Raw genomic sequence first — 18,787 nt, 5'->3', positions numbered from 1 at the left:
GGATGCTGGCCAGACCACACAATCAATAAATAATTAAATAAACCTAACAAAAAAATCAGCTTGGACTCTAGAAAGTTTCTAAGTTTTGTGAACCAAATAAATTACTGATTAATAGATAAAATAATTGCCTAATCATAGAAAGTAAACTCTTCTTCATGTCAGTGTCAGAGATACAGGTGAATCACTCCCAAACCATATACATACAACAAGGTCAATCACTCTGATGCAGGTTCACAGAGCAGCAAACTCAATAATAACTGCAGAGATGAGTCGGCAGCACAGAAAGACCCTGGATAACAGTACTCAGAGCAGGTCTGTGCTGTCTGTTATCTGCTATCCAGTCTAATCAGCAAGGAGCACAGCAGCTTGATGAGTTGCTTTTCAACAGTTTCCCTAAATGCAGACAGGTGAACATTTTTTGTGAGAGACTGTATAGACACCTTCAGTGTAAAAATACCTGCTGCCATAAAAGTTAAATATGTTAAAGTCGGTGAGAAGATCCTCCATCAGATGAGACAATGACACTACAGTTGGTAAATTAGTCCCACTGAGGAGATGATGAACTAATGGAGTGGCAGGAATCAGGATGAAAACACATGACGAGAATTTCGGAGGCTACTGAGGGATGGCCAGTGTCCTTCAGGGTCCTGGAGGAGTACTCCAGATTCCATATTTAGGCAGCCTCAGAGAAAGCCTGTTCGATACCGCATGTATAATTGATGTGAAGTAATGCTAGACCAAGGGTGTAGGCCCTACCACAGAGGGAGGAAAGGAGGAGGAGGGGAGGTTGGGATGGGAGGGGGGGTACTGGAGGAATTGAAGATTGGAGATTGAGAGGAGTGATAAATTATGAAAGGACATTACTGGTGTTTTCGTTGAATTTATCGCTTATGATTCTGAGCCATATGAAAAGCACTAATGTGCCGACTGGAGCCTTCCTGCTGTAATTGTCTTGGCACGCTGACTGCAGGGCACTCTGACTGGCTGGCCTTCAGCCCAAAACGCTAATCAAAGGGAACTGCATCATTCAAAGAGCACCGTCTGATGGTCTCTTTTAATGTCACAGATATAAGGACTGGACCATCAAGGTTTTATGGTATACCTCTTAATAGGCAAAATAAAATATCCCATTAACCTTTTCTGGTGCCATAAAAAGATTTACTGATAGTCCACTTTAAAATATCAAAGAAATACAGAAAAAAATAATATGGTACTATTGCATTGGTATAGTGTTCTTCAGCAAATTTCAACTACTTAAGAAGCTGCTGGGTAGTTTATCATGTAACATTGCTGTGATATTCTTATTCAAAGAATCCTGTATATGGAAAAACAAGGCGGCAAATCAGTTTTACTTTTTTTTTTCCAAACTTACACTCAAAAAAACTCAAAAATGTTTCTCATTAGTGCAGGCAAAGTGTAAAAATGAGACTGAGTCTTTTCTTCATTTAATGTTGAAAATCTTCTCCTTTTTGGAAACAAGTGATCAAAAGTCTCTGTGAACGGGTGCATAAACAAGCTGTGTTTAATGGGCTGCAGGTCTCAGTACGGCAGGACATATCTAAACAAGAATTTGGGCTTACATTGGCAAGCTTTGTGAGGGTTTTTTTTTTTTTTTAATTAACCTGAATTTACAAATTCAAAATACAAACTAAATGTCAATCGGTAAGACACATGACTTTTACCCTCCTCTCAACAGGCAGTATATAAACATTTAATAAACGGTTTATAACACACTACAATGTCGTTATATGCATATCAGAGTGTTCATTTATTAATTTTATTAAATTACAACATAGTAAAACTTTCATCATATGAAATATGTCTTTGCTGGAGAATCTATTCGAATGCTGTGTATGAAGCCTTTTATATGTGCATATAGCTAAATCACAGCGTTTTATAAACCATTTAGAAATGTTTATATCTTGTTTATGCAGTAAAAGTTAAATAGAGGAGTTAAAGTGAGGTGTAATCCACTGAAGTGATGAGTCAACATAAACACAGCCACGGCATAGATTACGGTAGCACCAAACCTCAGGCGCCTGTTAGCCAGTAAAGAGGCCGCAGATGGGCCCTTACCTTCAAATGAGGACATGGGCTCCAAGATGCCAAACTGCTTGAGAACTGCCATGAAAAGGATGATGACCACGCCAATGGCAAACAGCTCCATGCCGTGGATCCCCATGACTTCAGGACAGGGGGAGCCCACTCAGGGCCAAGCTTGCACGACAAGGCCTGGCCCGAGGGAGAAAGACAAAAGAAAACCTGGGCGGGCCCGCGTAAAGATGGGCTCCGGCAAGTCAACAAGTGTTTTCAACAGACGGCAATCAGGAATCAGTCTGGCTGGTGGGTGACAGCATGGGTTTGTTTCCAGGCCCAGGAGACAGCATGAGAGCAAGGCCAACGAGCTGGATGAAGACTGTTCCAATGTCAACACTGATGCTGAAGTGGAAAATATGAGGAAGCTGACATATATGGAAAACTTCCCTCTCTAGACCCATGAGGGAAAATGGGGGTTGTGTCATGAGTCATTTATTATAGCGCATTAAACAAGACGTTTAGAGTCACTTTTCAGACTTCGCCTCCTGCACGCGTTCTCAGAAGCTCAGATTAAGAGACACAAGTTACTGCTCACCCTCTTTATCCAAAAAGCTTTTATCAGTCCTCACGTCATAGATTATACACAGAAATCACATTGTGGTTTTAGATGAAAATTTGTTTAGGAATAAGTAAAGAATTCAGTACAGGATTTATGGCCCTTTTCATGATTTTGGCCCCATTATGTGGGAGAAATTACAGGTGAAAATAACTGACTTACCGAAATACAAATCATCAGAGAACAGAACATGAAACGCCAAAGCCTTCTCATCTTCCATGCCATGAAACAGCGAACACAACATTAGCAATTATAAGTTAATTACCCCATTATGTGCGACGACCACACAAGCAGTTTCTGAAACCTCAGCTCTGAAACAAAAACATACTGTAAATACTCCTTATCTGCAAACCAAAGACAATCTGACCGTCTGCTCTTTGGGGCAACTGCTCACAATAGGCAAGACGAGATGATCGTTTATAAGACACCTGTCAGTCAAGATACAAAAAGTGGAATTTCATGCAAAGTCAAAACTGTTTAGAACAAGGCTGAACTGTCAGAACAATCAAAAAACATTCATCATTTACTCATAAGACTTTTGAAGTTTCAAATCAGCTGAGTAAACCATTTTTTCTGCTTTCTTCTGCTGAATTTCTCTCACAAAAGTCATCCTTAGGTCCACCAAACACCTTCTCGGCACAGTTAACAGGCTAGTTAAATATAGATTCTACGTTGCTGTCCAGTCCGATTCTGTCCACTTCAGTGTTTGTCCAAATTCAGCTCCAGATATGGAAGAGTGTGGCTCAGGAGAGAAGACAGCAGCAGCAGCAGCAGCAGCAGATGTGTCCAGGGAGGGAAATCCTAAGAAACTGAGTGGAGCTGTGGGGAATGAAACCTCCCCCGGTGTCTACCTCCTCCGCACATACTTTTCCATCACTCTCCCTCCCTCTCTCTCGCTCTCTCTCTCTGTCTCTCTTTCTGCAGCTTCCTGAAATTATCTGTTGCTGCTTCTAGTTGCAACTTTTCCTCCCTTGGTTCACTCAGAGAGGTTTAAAAGTGAAGTGCCCAGTCCAACCCAAACCTGCGCTACTCCACCGCACCTCTCCTTTCTCTCTATTTGTCCATCTGATTCGCTTTTGCGCCCTGGAGCTTGCCGCCCCTTCCTCCCCCCTCCGCCCCCTCTTCCTCCTCCCTCCATTCCCTCTGTCATTCCATAACTTTGGCTAACCACAGACTTTATCTCCCCCTTCTACTCGACTCCCTCTATCGCTTTTCTGCTCCCAAGCATCTCTCCTTTTTCTACCACCACATACACTTCTTCAAGGCCGTGTTCAGAAACCTTTTGAATGGGGTGCAGCTTTAAAGAATTGTCAAATGAAAAAAATGAGTTTCAACTCCAATTTAAAGCGATGTTTTGTTTTGTTCTTTAGCAATAATTGACAATGGGCAACTGAACGCAAAATACAACAACTTGAAATATTCTACTACGAATTAATGGCAGTTCATACGTGCTATATCTAACTTTGAGAGCCTACAGCCATAAACAGATTATAAGAAGGCTCCCTTTAAAAGGACCACCGACCCTCATACTGCAATGGCCAATGAATAAACTGAGAGGCACTTTAGCATCTCCTTGATGTCATTTGTTTGATTTCCAACAAGACAGTCACCTCACACAGAGGTAGAATCCTGGGTTTGTACTTAGTGATCCATTTATGACACGAGTTATCATCTTCTAACTCTGGAAAGTGGGGGCAGCCTCACAAGGGTCTGCATCTTCTCTTTCACCTACAATATGCAGATGAGGAGTGAAGTAAAATAACCAAATATGTGTAACGTGCGTATCCACACACAAGTACAAGCTGGCGCGACACAACACCTTCCAACACTCAGCTCCTCCTCAGCCGTGTTTTTCCTGTTCTCTGTGAACTGCATTTCGTTGTATTGTACTTGTACATGTGTAATGACAATAAAGTTGAATCTAATCTAAAACTGGACAAAGTGTTGGAGTGAAGAAGAACCCTGGATGTTATAAATGTCTTTTTATGCTGTTATTACCTAAAAATCACAATGATCCATGAAATATGTGCAACAAGTTTGGCGTAGATAACATGGAAAAATTTTTATTAGCGTGTGTGAGAATGAGTGTGTTTAAATGTGGTTGTGATTGTGTTTAGCAGGTCAGAAGAGGGTAACTGATGACTCTGCACTTGCTAATGCATCAAGATAAGCTGGGCAATGGAGATATATCTGTGTGTGTGTGTGTGTTAATGCATTGACTTAGTTTGAGATAGGAAACACACATGGGAGGCCAGAGTGAGAGAGATCGATATCTTTGTGGTAAGGCAGTGGTGGGGGAGCTTCCCCTGCTCTTTCTGTGCTTCTTATGCCTCGACAGAAAAATCAGAATCACCCATTTTATCACTAATCCATTTTAAGTCTCGGTTACTACTCCTTAATAATATAAAGTCTGCGGTGTTAGTCTTCACAGAGCATGAAGCATCCTGAAGGTCAAATTTACATTTGAGTTGGTACTTTGTGCAGGAGAGTGGATCAGGTGACAGGCAAACGTGCAGACACACATGCAAACGTACAGACACACCTGCACGCGCGCGCGCGCGCACACACACACACACACACACCATTAAAGTAGGCATCAGAGAATTATCCAATGCTTTAAGGGAAAATCTGTGAGTTCTGGGGTTACATTTTCTTATATATCGAAAGTGCATTTGTCAGGTCTATTGTCTGTGTGTGTGCGTGTGGTTCCTCCTCAGGGCAGGCCATTAGGACACTAACAGGTTTTTAAAAGGTAGGCTTGGCGCTGCCTGCTGACACAACAGTCAGTAAATAGGGAGAGAGGACCCAGACTGGTTCCTCTCAGTCAGACACATCAGCAAAACGACCTCAGTCTTCACCACAGTCAGAGAGGAACGCAAATGACACTTAAACATCTGCTGTGAAATTATGAGAAATTACTTTTTCAGCTGTAATATTCTACAATCTACAACAATTATATAATGTATTGTCACATACCTAAAGGCAGCTCATACTGTTCACTCATGTAACACAGAAGTGATTCAACCAGCAGTCAATTCATGAAAACATGATCTACTAACCTGTTAATGAAAGTATTTAGAAAGTAAATAAAAGCAAAAAAGTCCACCAAAAAAGTCCAAGCCTCAGGCATTATTTTTAGCAATTTAAAAAAATATTTTTGAACATTTTATGAGTCTATTCTCAATAGATTAAAGATATGGTATATAGGCTCCATTAATTAATTAATCGATCAATTAATTTTCTATGTATGTTTATATATCATGTTTTAAAATATTCTACTTCTGTGACCCCAAGAGGTTTAAATTCGGATTTATTTGGTGCCATATACTAATGTTTTCTTTAAAATCTTTAGGTGAAACAATTCTAGATGTCATTTCCCGAAAGATCCAGGGTGACATATCACGTATCATCTTTGGAAACTTTGGAATCTCCACTGGACTTGAATTGAAAAGAGTAACGACTTTTTACACTTCAGAGTAGTTTAATCTATGACAGTGTAGCAGTACTTTATGAATGTATGCTTTTTATAAAAGGTCTTTCTAGTAACACAGATGTCAGCTTTTGAAATGAGGTTGAGTAAAGCCATTTAAAATAAAAATAAAAATATTCAGCTCAAGTACAAGTTCTTCAATACTGTACTTAACTACAGTAAATGTACTACAACTCTTCTGGGGAAAATCTGAGAGGCAGTGAGTTTCATATTTACAGTTTCTGGTAACTGTGATTCACAATCACAGGCATACAATCACAACCTACAGAAAAGTCCAACTCTAAACTGATTGATCTCTACTGCAGAGGAAATGATTTTATAGAACTGAACACAATGTTTGACTAAAAACTTAACTACAAAAGTGAAATAAATGGGAGACAATGTGAGAGAGTGGCAGAGTGAATGAAAAGACAAAAGAGTGAACAAAGAAGCGCTTAATGATTCGTAGGTGAAAACATACAAGTGCCTACCTGAGCGATGGTACCTGGCTGCGCTGTGGCCACAGTGAGAGAGGCAGCTGGGCCGAGAGAGGCGCCTCCTGGCCTCCACAGAGAGAGCAGCCATCACAGCTCCCATAATGCAGCCGAACTAACACAACAACTAACAAGCTTCCCTGAAATACTTTGAATATGACTGAAGATCCTGGATTAGAGCAAAGTCTGACAGGACAAGAAAGTTTAAAAGTCTAGACGTGGATGCTCAGTTGTGGAGATCAATGCTAACAGAGTGCTTTAAAGTGCTGAGCTGCAGAGTTTTAACAATACCTCTAGAAATCACAGCCAGAAAGAAGCCTGAATCTTACATACAGACAATGGCAACTGACTGGCACTGTGGAAAAGGTGATCAGGTGAGAGAGATTTCAGTGTGTGCGTGTGTGTGTGTGTGTGTGAGTGTGTGTGTGTGTGTGTGTGTGAGAGAGAGAGAGAGAGAGAGAGAGAGTGTGTACTTTTTTGTCAGAGGCCACATTTAAAAGTCTGTTTGAGTTTGTGACACCACGTCACAGTGCGAGAGAGGAAGATAAAACAGAGGTACGGGATCAAACGGCACTGCACAGCTTCTGACCTTTCACATCACACACCTCCACATTACTTTCTTCTGTCTGTCTCACTCCCTTCCTCTCTTTTGATTGTTGACTACATACACTAAATAGACAAAAGTATTGGGACACCTTACCATTACACAAAAAGGAGCTTTAATGACATTATGTTTTAAATACTTTGCAACTAAAAACAGCTTCCACTCTTATCGGGAGGCTTATCGGTTCACAAGATTTGGGAGTGTTTCTGTGGGAATTTTTGCACATTCGTGCAGTAGAGCATTTGTGAGGTCAGACACTGATGTTGGACAAAATGGTCTGGCTCGCAATCTCTGTTCCAGTTCATCCCGAAGGTGTTTGATGGGGTTGAGGTCAGGGATCTGTGGGGGCCAGTCAAGTTCTTCAGTTCAAGTTTTTCCACACCGAACTCATCCATCCATGTCCTTATGGACCTTCCTTTGTGCACTGGGGCACAATAAAGCTGGGCCTTCTCCAAACTGTTGCCACAAAGCTGGGAGCATAGCATTGTCCAAAATGTCTTGATTTAAGAATTAAGATTGTTTTATATTCTTCAAGAGAATACCAGCCAAGAAACATAGAGATTAAACCAACAAGACAGCCTGACGGTGCTGAATGTGCGCAGAATGTTGGAAATGCTGTTTCACCATAGCTGAACTCCAAATGGACCCAAGATGCAAATTTGTTTTGCTACCTGAGCTGAATGTTTTATTCATCCAATCACTCACACTGAATGGAAGTGAGTGGGAGGCGAATATTCGCCAGTGTTTAACTGGTTGGTAGGTTGGTTAGATTTTCTTACCTTATTCGACCCAAGATTCACTTGGTTGTGTTTTGTTAGAAACAGCTACAGCATACAGAGCTGGAAGCAGCTGAAAAAATGTGGCACCACACAGCCACCAATGGTGGAAAATGCATTATAGCACAAACTCTGTCAACCAAAACCCGTGAAAGTATAAAAAGGCAGACAGTTTAGATATGCCTCACAAAGAACATACCAGTCAGGATTATGATATATCTGCTTCATATCTGTGTGCAAGAGAGCCAAGCCAAAGGCTTACTCACAGTGCCAAAGATGAACAAAGTATTTTCAAGTCAAATAATTTTTATGGACTCGGCCACTTGACACTCTTTGAGACTCCGAAGGGTTTCACAGTCTCATAAACAGGGAAACAAAACCCTCAACGAGATCAGAAAAAAGTGGACCCTTGTGAAGGACCACAAAAATAACTTAAGTATTGGCCTTTTGCCTTAAGGTCATAACATACTGTTTGCAAATGGAGATGATAACATTCCATTGCTACAGTTCGGTTAGCGCTACGCATGCCACATCCTTGTTTGTAAAATATGTGCAAAAGGTGCTGGTAGGTGGATTTTGCTACAACTGCTGGATGTAGCCTTACTTTAATAGACAGATACAGTATGACAGACAGTCTGTATTACAGATCTCCTCATCAGCTCTCGGCAGAAAAAGCCAATAAACATATTTTACAAAATATAGAACTATTCCTTTAAGAAACCCCAGAAGACATTTCTTACTTTGTGTTGACTGCATCAATTGATTATATGGCTTAACTGTATTAATCTCAAGTCAGTCTAGTCTTGAATTAAAGCAAAAAATATCCTTCCTGTTAATGAGGTTCCTGCTGTGTTTAAATGAAGGATAATGGAACATAATTGACCACATACAGTGTTCTGTTTTGAACACTCCACAACTTGCACTTACAGGAAATCCTTATGAGGTAAATGGAGCATTTATTCCTGGACTGGACACTAAAAGGAGACTCTAGAGGTGCCTGAGTGTTTCCCACTGCCATTGGCAAAATGACAAATGACAGACCTTTTTTTAGTTTGTAATTTAATTCAGAAGTGCAGCTCCTCTGCAGTTGTATTAAATAACTAAATACCCACCGATGGTGCACAGTAACATGATTGTTATCCAAAAGAATGAACTGCAGCATTTAACATATACTGTGGAGCAAGTATTAAAAACATAAAATTAGTGTAAAATACATAAAAGCTACTCATTTACCTTTTGTATAAGAGACACAGTCAAAGCTGCATTCATGCATTAAGATGTGTTGAGTTACCTGGTTTTCTTACACTTTTTTTTTCAACAGTAAAATGAATTTCTTTCGGTTCAGGATTGTTGGTCAGACAAAACAAGACCTCTGAAGGCGGCACCTTGGACTGTGGGGATTTCAAAAAGGTATTTTTTTTTCACTAATTTTTGACTAAATCATTAATCCAAAGACCACATTTTTAGTGTCAGCACTACAAATTCTTGTTTCCCAGCAGTAATATCTCCTCTGTCCACTAGAGGACACCGCAGCTCACTTACTAATACAATCAAAGAGGAAAGAGAAGGAAATGAAACATGAGAAAATGGATCAAATTTTCTTACTATTCCAAGATTGTATATAAGCTTACTCAGCTGCAAACCAATAGGTGGAAGCTGCGTGGTTTGTCACGTCATCAGTTTACATGTTTCACAGCAAAATGATTGATCAGGCACAACCAATACATGGAGAAAACAAACAACAAAAAATATAATATGAAAAGACTGTAGCATCAGTATGCCATTCTCTGTAAAGCCATACCATGTAATCATGCATGTGAAAGTCTGCGATGGCGATTGCACATATTTCTATGCACTTGCAGAGCCAACTGATTAAACACGGGGGCTCAAAGACTGTGAACACACTGCAGATAGCTGATTCTATGCTCCAAGTCTTTCTAATGCTCACATTCTCCCTAACAACCTGTTCAGGGATTAAGTAAGAGAACTTTGCTTTGCACCAAGTGTTGAAATGAACTGCCCTCTCTGAACTCAGTAAACAACACCCTGGACAAACTTTCTACAGGAGCTGCAGAACACAACACAGGTGATTAGGGGAAAGAGGGTAGCTCTTTCAGGCTTTTCCTCACCCCATCTATTCCAGTTTAAACCAAACCCAGTTTCACTTCCACATAAGATAATCCTCTCCTCATAAAACCACCTCAGCTGGGCAGGTTCACAGCCAACCTTAGCTGTGTAATTAAAACAGAGCTTTCTTAATCAAAGCTTCTCTTCCTCCTCAGCCTCTGCCCAGGTTGTTGCTTTATCCCTCTCATTTTTCTTCATCCAACACCCAAGCAGCTCTAACTTCCTCTCTCCTCCCTCCCTTTACACTATGCTGAAGGCAGAATTAGGTTTAGGTTACGGATCAGATGAGACCTGAACCCCTACTTGTACAGGGATCCATTATGAAGACTCAAAACGGGGGAATATATGATGAAGAGAGGCTGGACAAAGATTGTGGCTAAAGATGGCTGTTTTCCCTCCACAGAGAACATTCATCATCTAGTTCTGTGTCTCCTGATGCCGTGTAAACACCCTGAGGTGCACTCAGCTATCTGTATTCACTTCAGGAGAATCTGAGACAGAAGATAGTGACACGATGGTACTGATGATCAACATTCAAAAAGAAAAAAAAAAAAATAGAAATGAGTGTGGCAAAACAGGAAACAATGGAGATGAAGAGAGAGGGAGACGGAGTGCTGATTCAGCTCATGGTGGTTTGATGATGTTTGTTGGATGAAAGGACACAGAAGGAGGACAGAGGATAGATTTACTTTAATCAATGATGAACGGAAGGGCGTATATTTAATCAATGATGAACAGAAGGACGTACGGACTAACTCAAGCAGGACAGACTGTGAAAAAGATGAACAGAACAGTAACGATAAACAAAATGATGACCAGACAAAAGAAAACTCTGACACTAAGAAGCCTTCTTTAAATCAAGAATGAACAGAAAGAAAAAAAATATACTTTTTGAATCAGGACACACTGCTTCCTGTAAGGTTTTGTGATTAGCACCAGACAACGACCACAGTCACCCACACACACACCAGTGTCCCACAGGGTCAAACAATCACACACTCAGACGAGAACTGAAACCAATACATACATTAAAAACATACGTGTTTAATGTATGATGTCAATTTGAAAGGGAAGGCAAGTGTGCAATATTATTTCCTTCTGACATTTAGCAGAGTAGAAGTATAAAGTAGCCTAATATTGAGATACTTATGTAAAGCACACACAGTATATGAACCCCCAGCTTGAAATGTTCGCAGCTTCAGATGAAAAAAGACTTCCTATTAAAGTCAGCAATTTCACTTTCACAGTTTTAAGAAGCAAAAATAAAAGAGAAAATACCTTGAACTAGTGTCCCAGTGATGAAGCCAAAGAAGCAGCGCAGCAGCTTGGTGATCTCACTTTCACACTCTGCTCTGCAGGCATTCATCCTCTAAATTTTGACCCCCTGGAGCACCAGCAGCACAGTTTGAAATAAAATCAGGAAAATACGGGGGTCTCAGAAGACAAAACCGCGAAATAAAAGGAGGAGAGGTTCCATCCAAAAAAATTACATGAAAAAAAAGAAGACACTCAGTTCACAGTCACAAAAATTTCAAGTGCACACTAAAAAACTTACAAAAACAGCAAGTACTCTCCCAGAGGATGGTCAACTCTTTCCTGTTTCCCCTCAGCTAACGCTAAAAGGCTCCTTTTTAAACCAGTGTCCCAGTTTGCTTTACAGGTGATGTTAACTCCCTCCTCCTCTTCTTTTTCTCTCCTCTTTCACTTGTTTCTCTCTCCTACCCTTGTCGCCTGGTAGGAGGTGAACTGAATCGCATGATGTTGGGTCCGTCCTGAAGCTCTGCTGTCGCTGTCGTTTCATATGACCGACCCTGACAAACCACAACACACAACACCGACACCCGTTAACACTCCTCCCGTTTCAAGCATCATTAGGCCGCAGCGCTGCATGGTCACCGGGACACGCTTGTCCTCTGAAGTTTACCTCACTTACACTGACAGGCAAAAGTCACACAGAGAAGGGCTGGTATTTCAGTTAAGTGAAGAAATCAAATCCAGGGCTCCAGACTAACTTTTTTTTTTTACTAGGGGCGCAGTGGCCCCTAACTGAAAATTTTAGGGGTGCAAGCAGAACATTTAGGGGCGCAACCAAAAATTTTAGGAATACACATGTTTAAACAACAGGCAATGCAAATATTCACATTTCTACTTATTTCCAGTGTTACTAATAAATAATCTGATAATAAAAGCAGGGGTTACCATGAACTGTTTTAAAGTCAGTGATACATTTTATTGTGAACCACAGCACCAACATAAATATAGCATATAAAGAGCACAATCAGTCATTATGGCACTGGAAAATACAGAAAATAGAAAATATACATTCAAAAATCATATCTTTGTTCACACTATGTTGTTTGATTGTGTTCAAAAACACTGTGATTAGCAGTCTCTTGCCCTCTAAAGGCTTCTGGGACAGACGCTGTCTCTGTGAACAGCTCACGGTATATTTTGTTTTACACTAGCGGTATGTTTTACCAGTGTGTCGTGTTTCATCCGAGTTGTGCTTGTGTCTTCGGCAAATCTTGTGTTTCCGGCATGTTGTGGATAATGAACTCAATGAACTTCATTGAATTGTTGTCTTTGCAGTACCGAAGCCAGCTAAATTCACGTAGCCATTTGTCACGAACACTGCTTTTTCAGGTTTTTTTCACCATAGCTGAGTCAGGACGCGCCTCGTCCTCGGCTAGTCTCTGGCTGTGATGGGCCTAACCCGCAAGACAGGATAGGGAGAAAGAACCGATTAATTGTTCGCTTACCGTATTTTTTGGACTATAAGTCGCTCCGGAGTATAAGTCGCACCAGCCAAAAAATGCATAATGAAGAAGAAAAAAACATATATAAGTCGCACTGGACTATAAGTCGCATTTTGGGGGGGAAATTTATTTTAGAAAATCAGAGATCAAGAACAGACATTACACCTTGAACGGTAAATTATAGTAATAACAATAGATTAGAGAACAACGGGCTGAATGGGTGTCTGGTATGTTAATGTAACACATCAACAGATATTCAGATAACTATAACATAAACAACATAAGTTTACCAAACCCTGTTCCTCTAGCTGTGGCCACCTAGCTTTTAGCCCGCGATTAGCTTTTTTGGTTTTCTTCATTGCAGTTAGAGTATCCTCCGCTTTTTGCCAGTCCCTCACAAGTTTCTCGCTAACTACAAACTTTCTTTCAGCTGCTCCATTACCGTTTTTGGCTGCGTGTTTCTTTTTCGGTGGTACAGGAGTAATAGGCGTTGCAGATACTGGCACACCAGCCTAGAGCGCCCCCTCGCGACTGTTAGTGTGAACATGTGAAATTACCGTATATATTATATAAGTCGCACCTGAGTATAAGTCGCAGGAACGGCCAAACCATGAAAAAAAGTGCGACTTATAGTCCGAAAAATACGGTAGTCATTGTACCGTTCGTTCATCCGCTGCCGTTGGTAACCGAGTCAACCCGACACGCCCCCTTCCACTGCCCCCTCTCACTCATTAGCTACTTACAGCCATCGATATCTATGCTGCTTCCAGTCCCTCACTAACATTGGCCAACCACCTGCAGCCTCAGATTCCAGAATATTCACTCCTTCCACTCAAAAAAGAAGAAATGTCGGCTACTAATCGGAAGTGTGTGAGTGGGTGTGGAATTTACTGGCACACTGCCTGAAATTTATTTAGGCTCACACTCGCACTGTCTCCTGATTTTGTCGCAAAATGTGAATATTTGGTCGCGGTCTGGAGCCCTGAAATCTCACTGTTCAAGTCCCCTTTTTCCAGCTGAGAAGCAGTTAAGAAACAATTAAAGAAAACTTTTATTTTATATGAAGGTGGTTGTATTTGCTATCATTATTATTATCGTTTGAATGTGTATTTTTAAATTGTTTGCTCGGTCAGCCATGTTTATTGTTGCTAAGCTACAAGGAAAACAGCTGTTTGGGGGCGGGGCTTAGAAGAGCCCAAAAAAAAAACTGCTTTGATCTGGTTTATGGTGTCCTTTCATTTTACAGATGAAAGCCAACATGATTTGATCTTTTGATCCGCACATCTATAAATTGGAGCTAAACCGTCAGTTCACTTCAGTTCTGAGAGTTTTCACAAGACACCCAGAGCGTTTTCCCAGGAGAACAGCACAGCGATTACAAACAGCATAAGATGCCTTCATCAAACAAAGAAGAGAAGAAGGATTTGGCCCTCCCAGTGATCACTAAGGAGACCCTTCGTCCGCTCGTCCAGGTGTTCCTGGACCAGTTGACGCCAGCACAGTGGGTTAAACTGAAATCAGGGTCTATTGACAAGAAAATCCAAGATATCATAACGGATATGTGCGTGGATATAATTAATAACATATCCAAAAACATTTTGGAGGCAGTAAAACAAATCCTCACAGATCAGAATGAACTGACAGAGAGTCCTCCCAGATCTCCCAAAGGCTCCGATGGATCACAGAAAAGCGTCAACATAACCGAGGAGCAAGTCCTCGAGTCGCTGGGTGACACTATTTCACAGACTTTGACTGAGGCGATGGGTGTCCCAGAGGACATCCGTTTCCAGAACTCGAATGAAGTGACACAGCTGCTGGCGGAGGAAGTCACAGCTCAGGTTAACTCCCAGTTGTCCAACAGCAGCGAAGGCAGCAGCGAAGGCAGCAGCGACGGCAGCAGCGACGGCAGCAGCGACGGAAGCGAGCTGTCCTCCGGGTCCTCCGGGTCCTCCGGGTGCTCCAGCAGCAGACTGCAGATGATCGTCAAACACGTGCTGAGGAACATTAAAAAACTTGCCTCAAAGCTGACGTGCACACATGATGAAGATATTCAGTCTGAGCCCGTGTCACTTCAGAAAGAGGATTATATAACTCCCTTAGAAGAGAAAAGCCCAGGAGTTTCTTCTAGGGAAAGTTTGATCGCTTCAACCACCGAAGCCATCAAGGACATCCTGGAAGAGCAGGCGAGTGATATGAGTTTCATTAATCTGGATGACATTTCAGAGTGTGAATACTATCAGCTTGTGTCCAGCACTGCTGAGGATACAGACAAGATAGCATACGAGATTTTAATAGATGTTACAGACCAACTTCAGTCAGAGAGGGAGATTGAACCAGAGGCCAAGAAATCGTTCTGGAAAGACGAGATCTTCCCGCACAATGGGACAGAGAGGAATCCTTTGAGCATTGCTTTGAGGAGGATAAGGAGACAGGTGGCAAATCGTCCAGCACTCATAGAGAGCCCCCCGGAAAAGGAGAATGACACAACGAAGTCTGTATTTAAAACAGGACCAGCTTCTGCCACTGATGAGCCAGCTGTTGTGGTGATGCTCCAGGTGATGTCCACAGGTAGCAATAAAGATATTCAGTCTGAGCCCGTGTCACTTCAGAAAGAGGATTATATAACTCCCTTAGAAGAGAAAAGCCCAGGAGTTTCTTCTAGGGAAAGTTTGATCGCTTCAACCACCGAAGCCATCAAGGACATCCTGGAAGAGCAGGCGAGTGATATGAGTTTCATTAGTCTGGATGACATTTCAGAGTGTGAATACTATCAGCTTGTGTCCAGCACTGCTCAGGATACAGACAAGATAGCACACGAGATTTTAATAGATGTTATAGACCAACTTCAGTCAGAGAGGGAGATTGAACCAGAGGTCAAGAAATCATTCTGGAAAAACGTGAAAAATAAAATAAAGACCCTTTTCGTTCTTAGATTTGCCAAGGAGTCAATCATTAGACTCGTGGCAAAACTGAGGATGAAACTTAACTGCTCCTCAGCTGAAAAAAAGGAGTCACTGCAGCAGCTGTTTGACACAGGGGAAGAGCTGGTGCAGGAAATGATCCCAGTGCTGGAAGGCGAGGAGTTAAGAAAAGACAGCGAACAGCAAATCAGTAATCAGCTGGTTGCAAGAATGTACAAACATCTAAAACCAAGAGGACACAGGGCTCAATATATGGGCGAGATTCACATAGAAGTGGACTATTTCATGAAGTTGATGTGGAAGTGGCTCAACGAGATGGTCCAGCAGAATGAGACAAAGAGGAATCCTGTGAACATTGCTTTGAGGAGGATAAGGAGACAGGTGGCAAATCTTCCAGCACTCATAGAGAGCCCCCCGGAAAAGGAGAATGACATAACGAAGTCTGTATTTAAAACAGGACCAGCTTCTGCCACTGATGAGCCAGCTGTTGGTGACGAAGCATGGGCTTCTGCCACTGATGAGCCAGCTGTTGGTGACGAAGCATCAGCTTCTGCCACTGATGAGCCAGCTGTTGGTGACGAAGCATCAGCTTCTGCCACTGGTGAGCCAGCTGTTGGTGACGAAGCTGATGAAGGTACAAGTGTGGCCACAGTACATCCTGGCCAAGAGTGGCAAAGACTGTGCCTTCTTATTGTGGCGGGGGTGGTTAGCGAGATTCTGAAAGATCATTGGATTCATGTGTCTGTAGATGAAATTAAGAACATCACCGCAACACTGAACAAGATGCTCTTGGCAGAGGTCGCAGCTTGTGACACTATTGTCAAGACAAGTGGCCACCATGTCCAAAAGATTGCCAAGGCAGTGAAGAAGGACTTGAGAAGGAGGATCGGTGACACGGATGTAATCCGAATGAACCTGCTGTTGAAGGATGAACATCTTTTCCAAGAAATCATTGACAGTCTGGCAACACATCTGAGGCCAGCAAAAAAGAAGAGCTTTGCTAGAAGGTTCTTTACATGTGTTTTCAAGACCATGGTCAAGCCCTTCACCCGCTGCCCCTAAAGTGGCTGCAGTCTTAGGGTGGGTGGGTGGGACAGACCCTTTACACAGCAGACATGGCAAGCTCCTGCTATGCCAGCATGTCTACTGTGTAAAGGGTCTATTAAGACCTTGAGGTCTCATTTTATACCCAGGCTGAACAGTTTGTGTGGCCACAGACTGTTCAGCCTGGGTATGAAGCAGGACTTCAGGTCAACTGGCAGCACAAGTGCCTCAGTGCTAACCACTGTGGCCTCGCAGCAAAAGGGTGAAGGTTCATTCCCAGCCTTGACCTCTTTGCTGTGAGAAGTACACGTGTGCTTACTGGTCTGCCAGGAGGGTTTACTCCGAGTGCTTCGGTTTCTTCCCAACCCCAAAAACAACCAAAAAAAAAACCAAACAAATAACAAAACAATAAAAATAAAAACCAAAATAAAACTAACAAAAAAACAAAAATATAAATTACATTACCATTTTTCCTGTTTTCTTATGATTTCCTGTATTGATATAGATATGAGTCTGATGAAAGGTTCTGCTGGTTAGATGATAACTTCAGATTATTATAACTGTGATCACAATAATGGGTTGTTCTAAATAAATAACACAGATTATTATCAGTGCTGTCTTTGAAAGGTAACATGTATCTGAGTGTTAGGAATGAAGTATTGAGAGTTTTGTCTTTACCTCAGTATAGCACGTACTGTATAAGACATACCTATGTCCAAGGTCCTGAATTATTCCCAGCCACATGGGGCTGCTCTCCAAGGTTCTGATTTTTGGTCTCAGCCATTGGCACTGTTTTCTTGTTTTATATCATTATAAGCTGAATATATTTGTGTCTTAGCCTGTTCATCTTAGAAATAAGCTGATATGCCAGTTGTTGACAACACTGATTTCCTTCCATCGATGTGGGACTGTGGTTCAAACCGAGGGCAGTGATAGGACTGAGGACAATAAATCAGCCTTTTGAGGGTGACAAAATAAAATCTTTGGCCTAACTCCAAAATCAATTAATCAAACAGCTTTATTGTTATGGTAATAGAAAAAAAACTTGCCAGCTAAAAACCACATCTCAAACATCTACAAAATGTTAGACCCTCTGTGTGAAAGATTAGAATTAAACATAATCGCCCAGGACAGGACTTGGAAGGATAGCCATAATGACTAACCCCAAAGAAATGAACAATCGTCAGTGGAAGATAAAAATGAGGTTTTTCAGGACTCCATCAATAGTTACAGTGTATTAAAAACACTCAGTATCAGCTCTGTTTGAGGAAATGTAGTGTGAATGGTGCTCACTCATATATCTTCTGGGATTGTCCAGTGCTACAGGGATTTTTGAAATAAAATAAAAGAGCTGGTGGGAAAAATCAGGAAAAGTGCCGTCCCAATGCATCCTGCATTGTTTTACTTGGTGTGCCACCCCAAAATGTAACACAAAAGACCCCACTTTGCTTGCATAATTCTACTGATTGCTAGAAAATATGACACAGTGCCATATCCACTGCCCAACATGCTAGGAAATCTGTTGACCTGCATGTGCCTCTAAAGGGATAGCTCATAGCTCCCTGTGTGTTTTTATTACAGGGGAGTAGTAGTTACAACATAACATCTCAGTAGCATAATGAAATAATTTTAATATTAACTACTGTTTGTACTTGTGGCTTTCTGTACGCTGGTGCCTCACTGCATATAGCTGGTGCCCTCTTTATTTTCTTTGACCCTGCCTGTCTGTCACTGACTGTCCACTAGTCCACCAAACTTCCCATTTATCCTTCTCATCCCTGCTTGTTGTCTCAACTTCACCCACACCTAAAATAAACCACCAGCAACTGCTTCAGCACCACCGCCACCACACCTCCCTCTGATACACATCTCCATCTCTGTGTTGCTATTTTTAGCTGCAGGCCATTACTGAGTTGAGGGCTTGCCCACTGATGAGGCTGAAT

The 18,787-nt window shown here is 41.7% G+C and overlaps 1 protein-coding gene across 8 annotated transcripts in view; it reads right to left on the bottom strand.

The window, feature by feature from the left end:
* kcnip3b (Kv channel interacting protein 3b, calsenilin) overlaps positions 1-18,787 on the bottom strand; it is a 52,562-nt gene that overhangs the window by 11,060 nt on the left and 22,715 nt on the right. The window contains exon 1 of one of the 8 annotated variants that reach the window (XM_046387925.1): positions 13,525-13,714. The exons of 6 other annotated variants lie outside the window; for them this stretch is intronic. In XM_046387925.1, coding sequence (XP_046243881.1) covers positions 13,525-13,549 — 25 coding nt within the window. In that variant the 5' untranslated portion in view covers positions 13,550-13,714. Of the gene's footprint in view, positions 1-2,076; positions 3,725-13,524; positions 13,715-18,787 lie in introns of those variants that run through there. One more of the 8 variants, XM_046387924.1, reaches the window with a different exon arrangement.

This window comes from Scatophagus argus, chromosome 4 (genome assembly GCF_020382885.2).
Source record: "Scatophagus argus isolate fScaArg1 chromosome 4, fScaArg1.pri, whole genome shotgun sequence".
In the NCBI taxonomy this organism is placed as follows: domain Eukaryota; kingdom Metazoa; phylum Chordata; class Actinopteri; family Scatophagidae; genus Scatophagus; species Scatophagus argus.
Note: the sequence above shows the minus strand (reverse complement) of the source record. Positions and strands in the feature narration are given on the sequence as shown.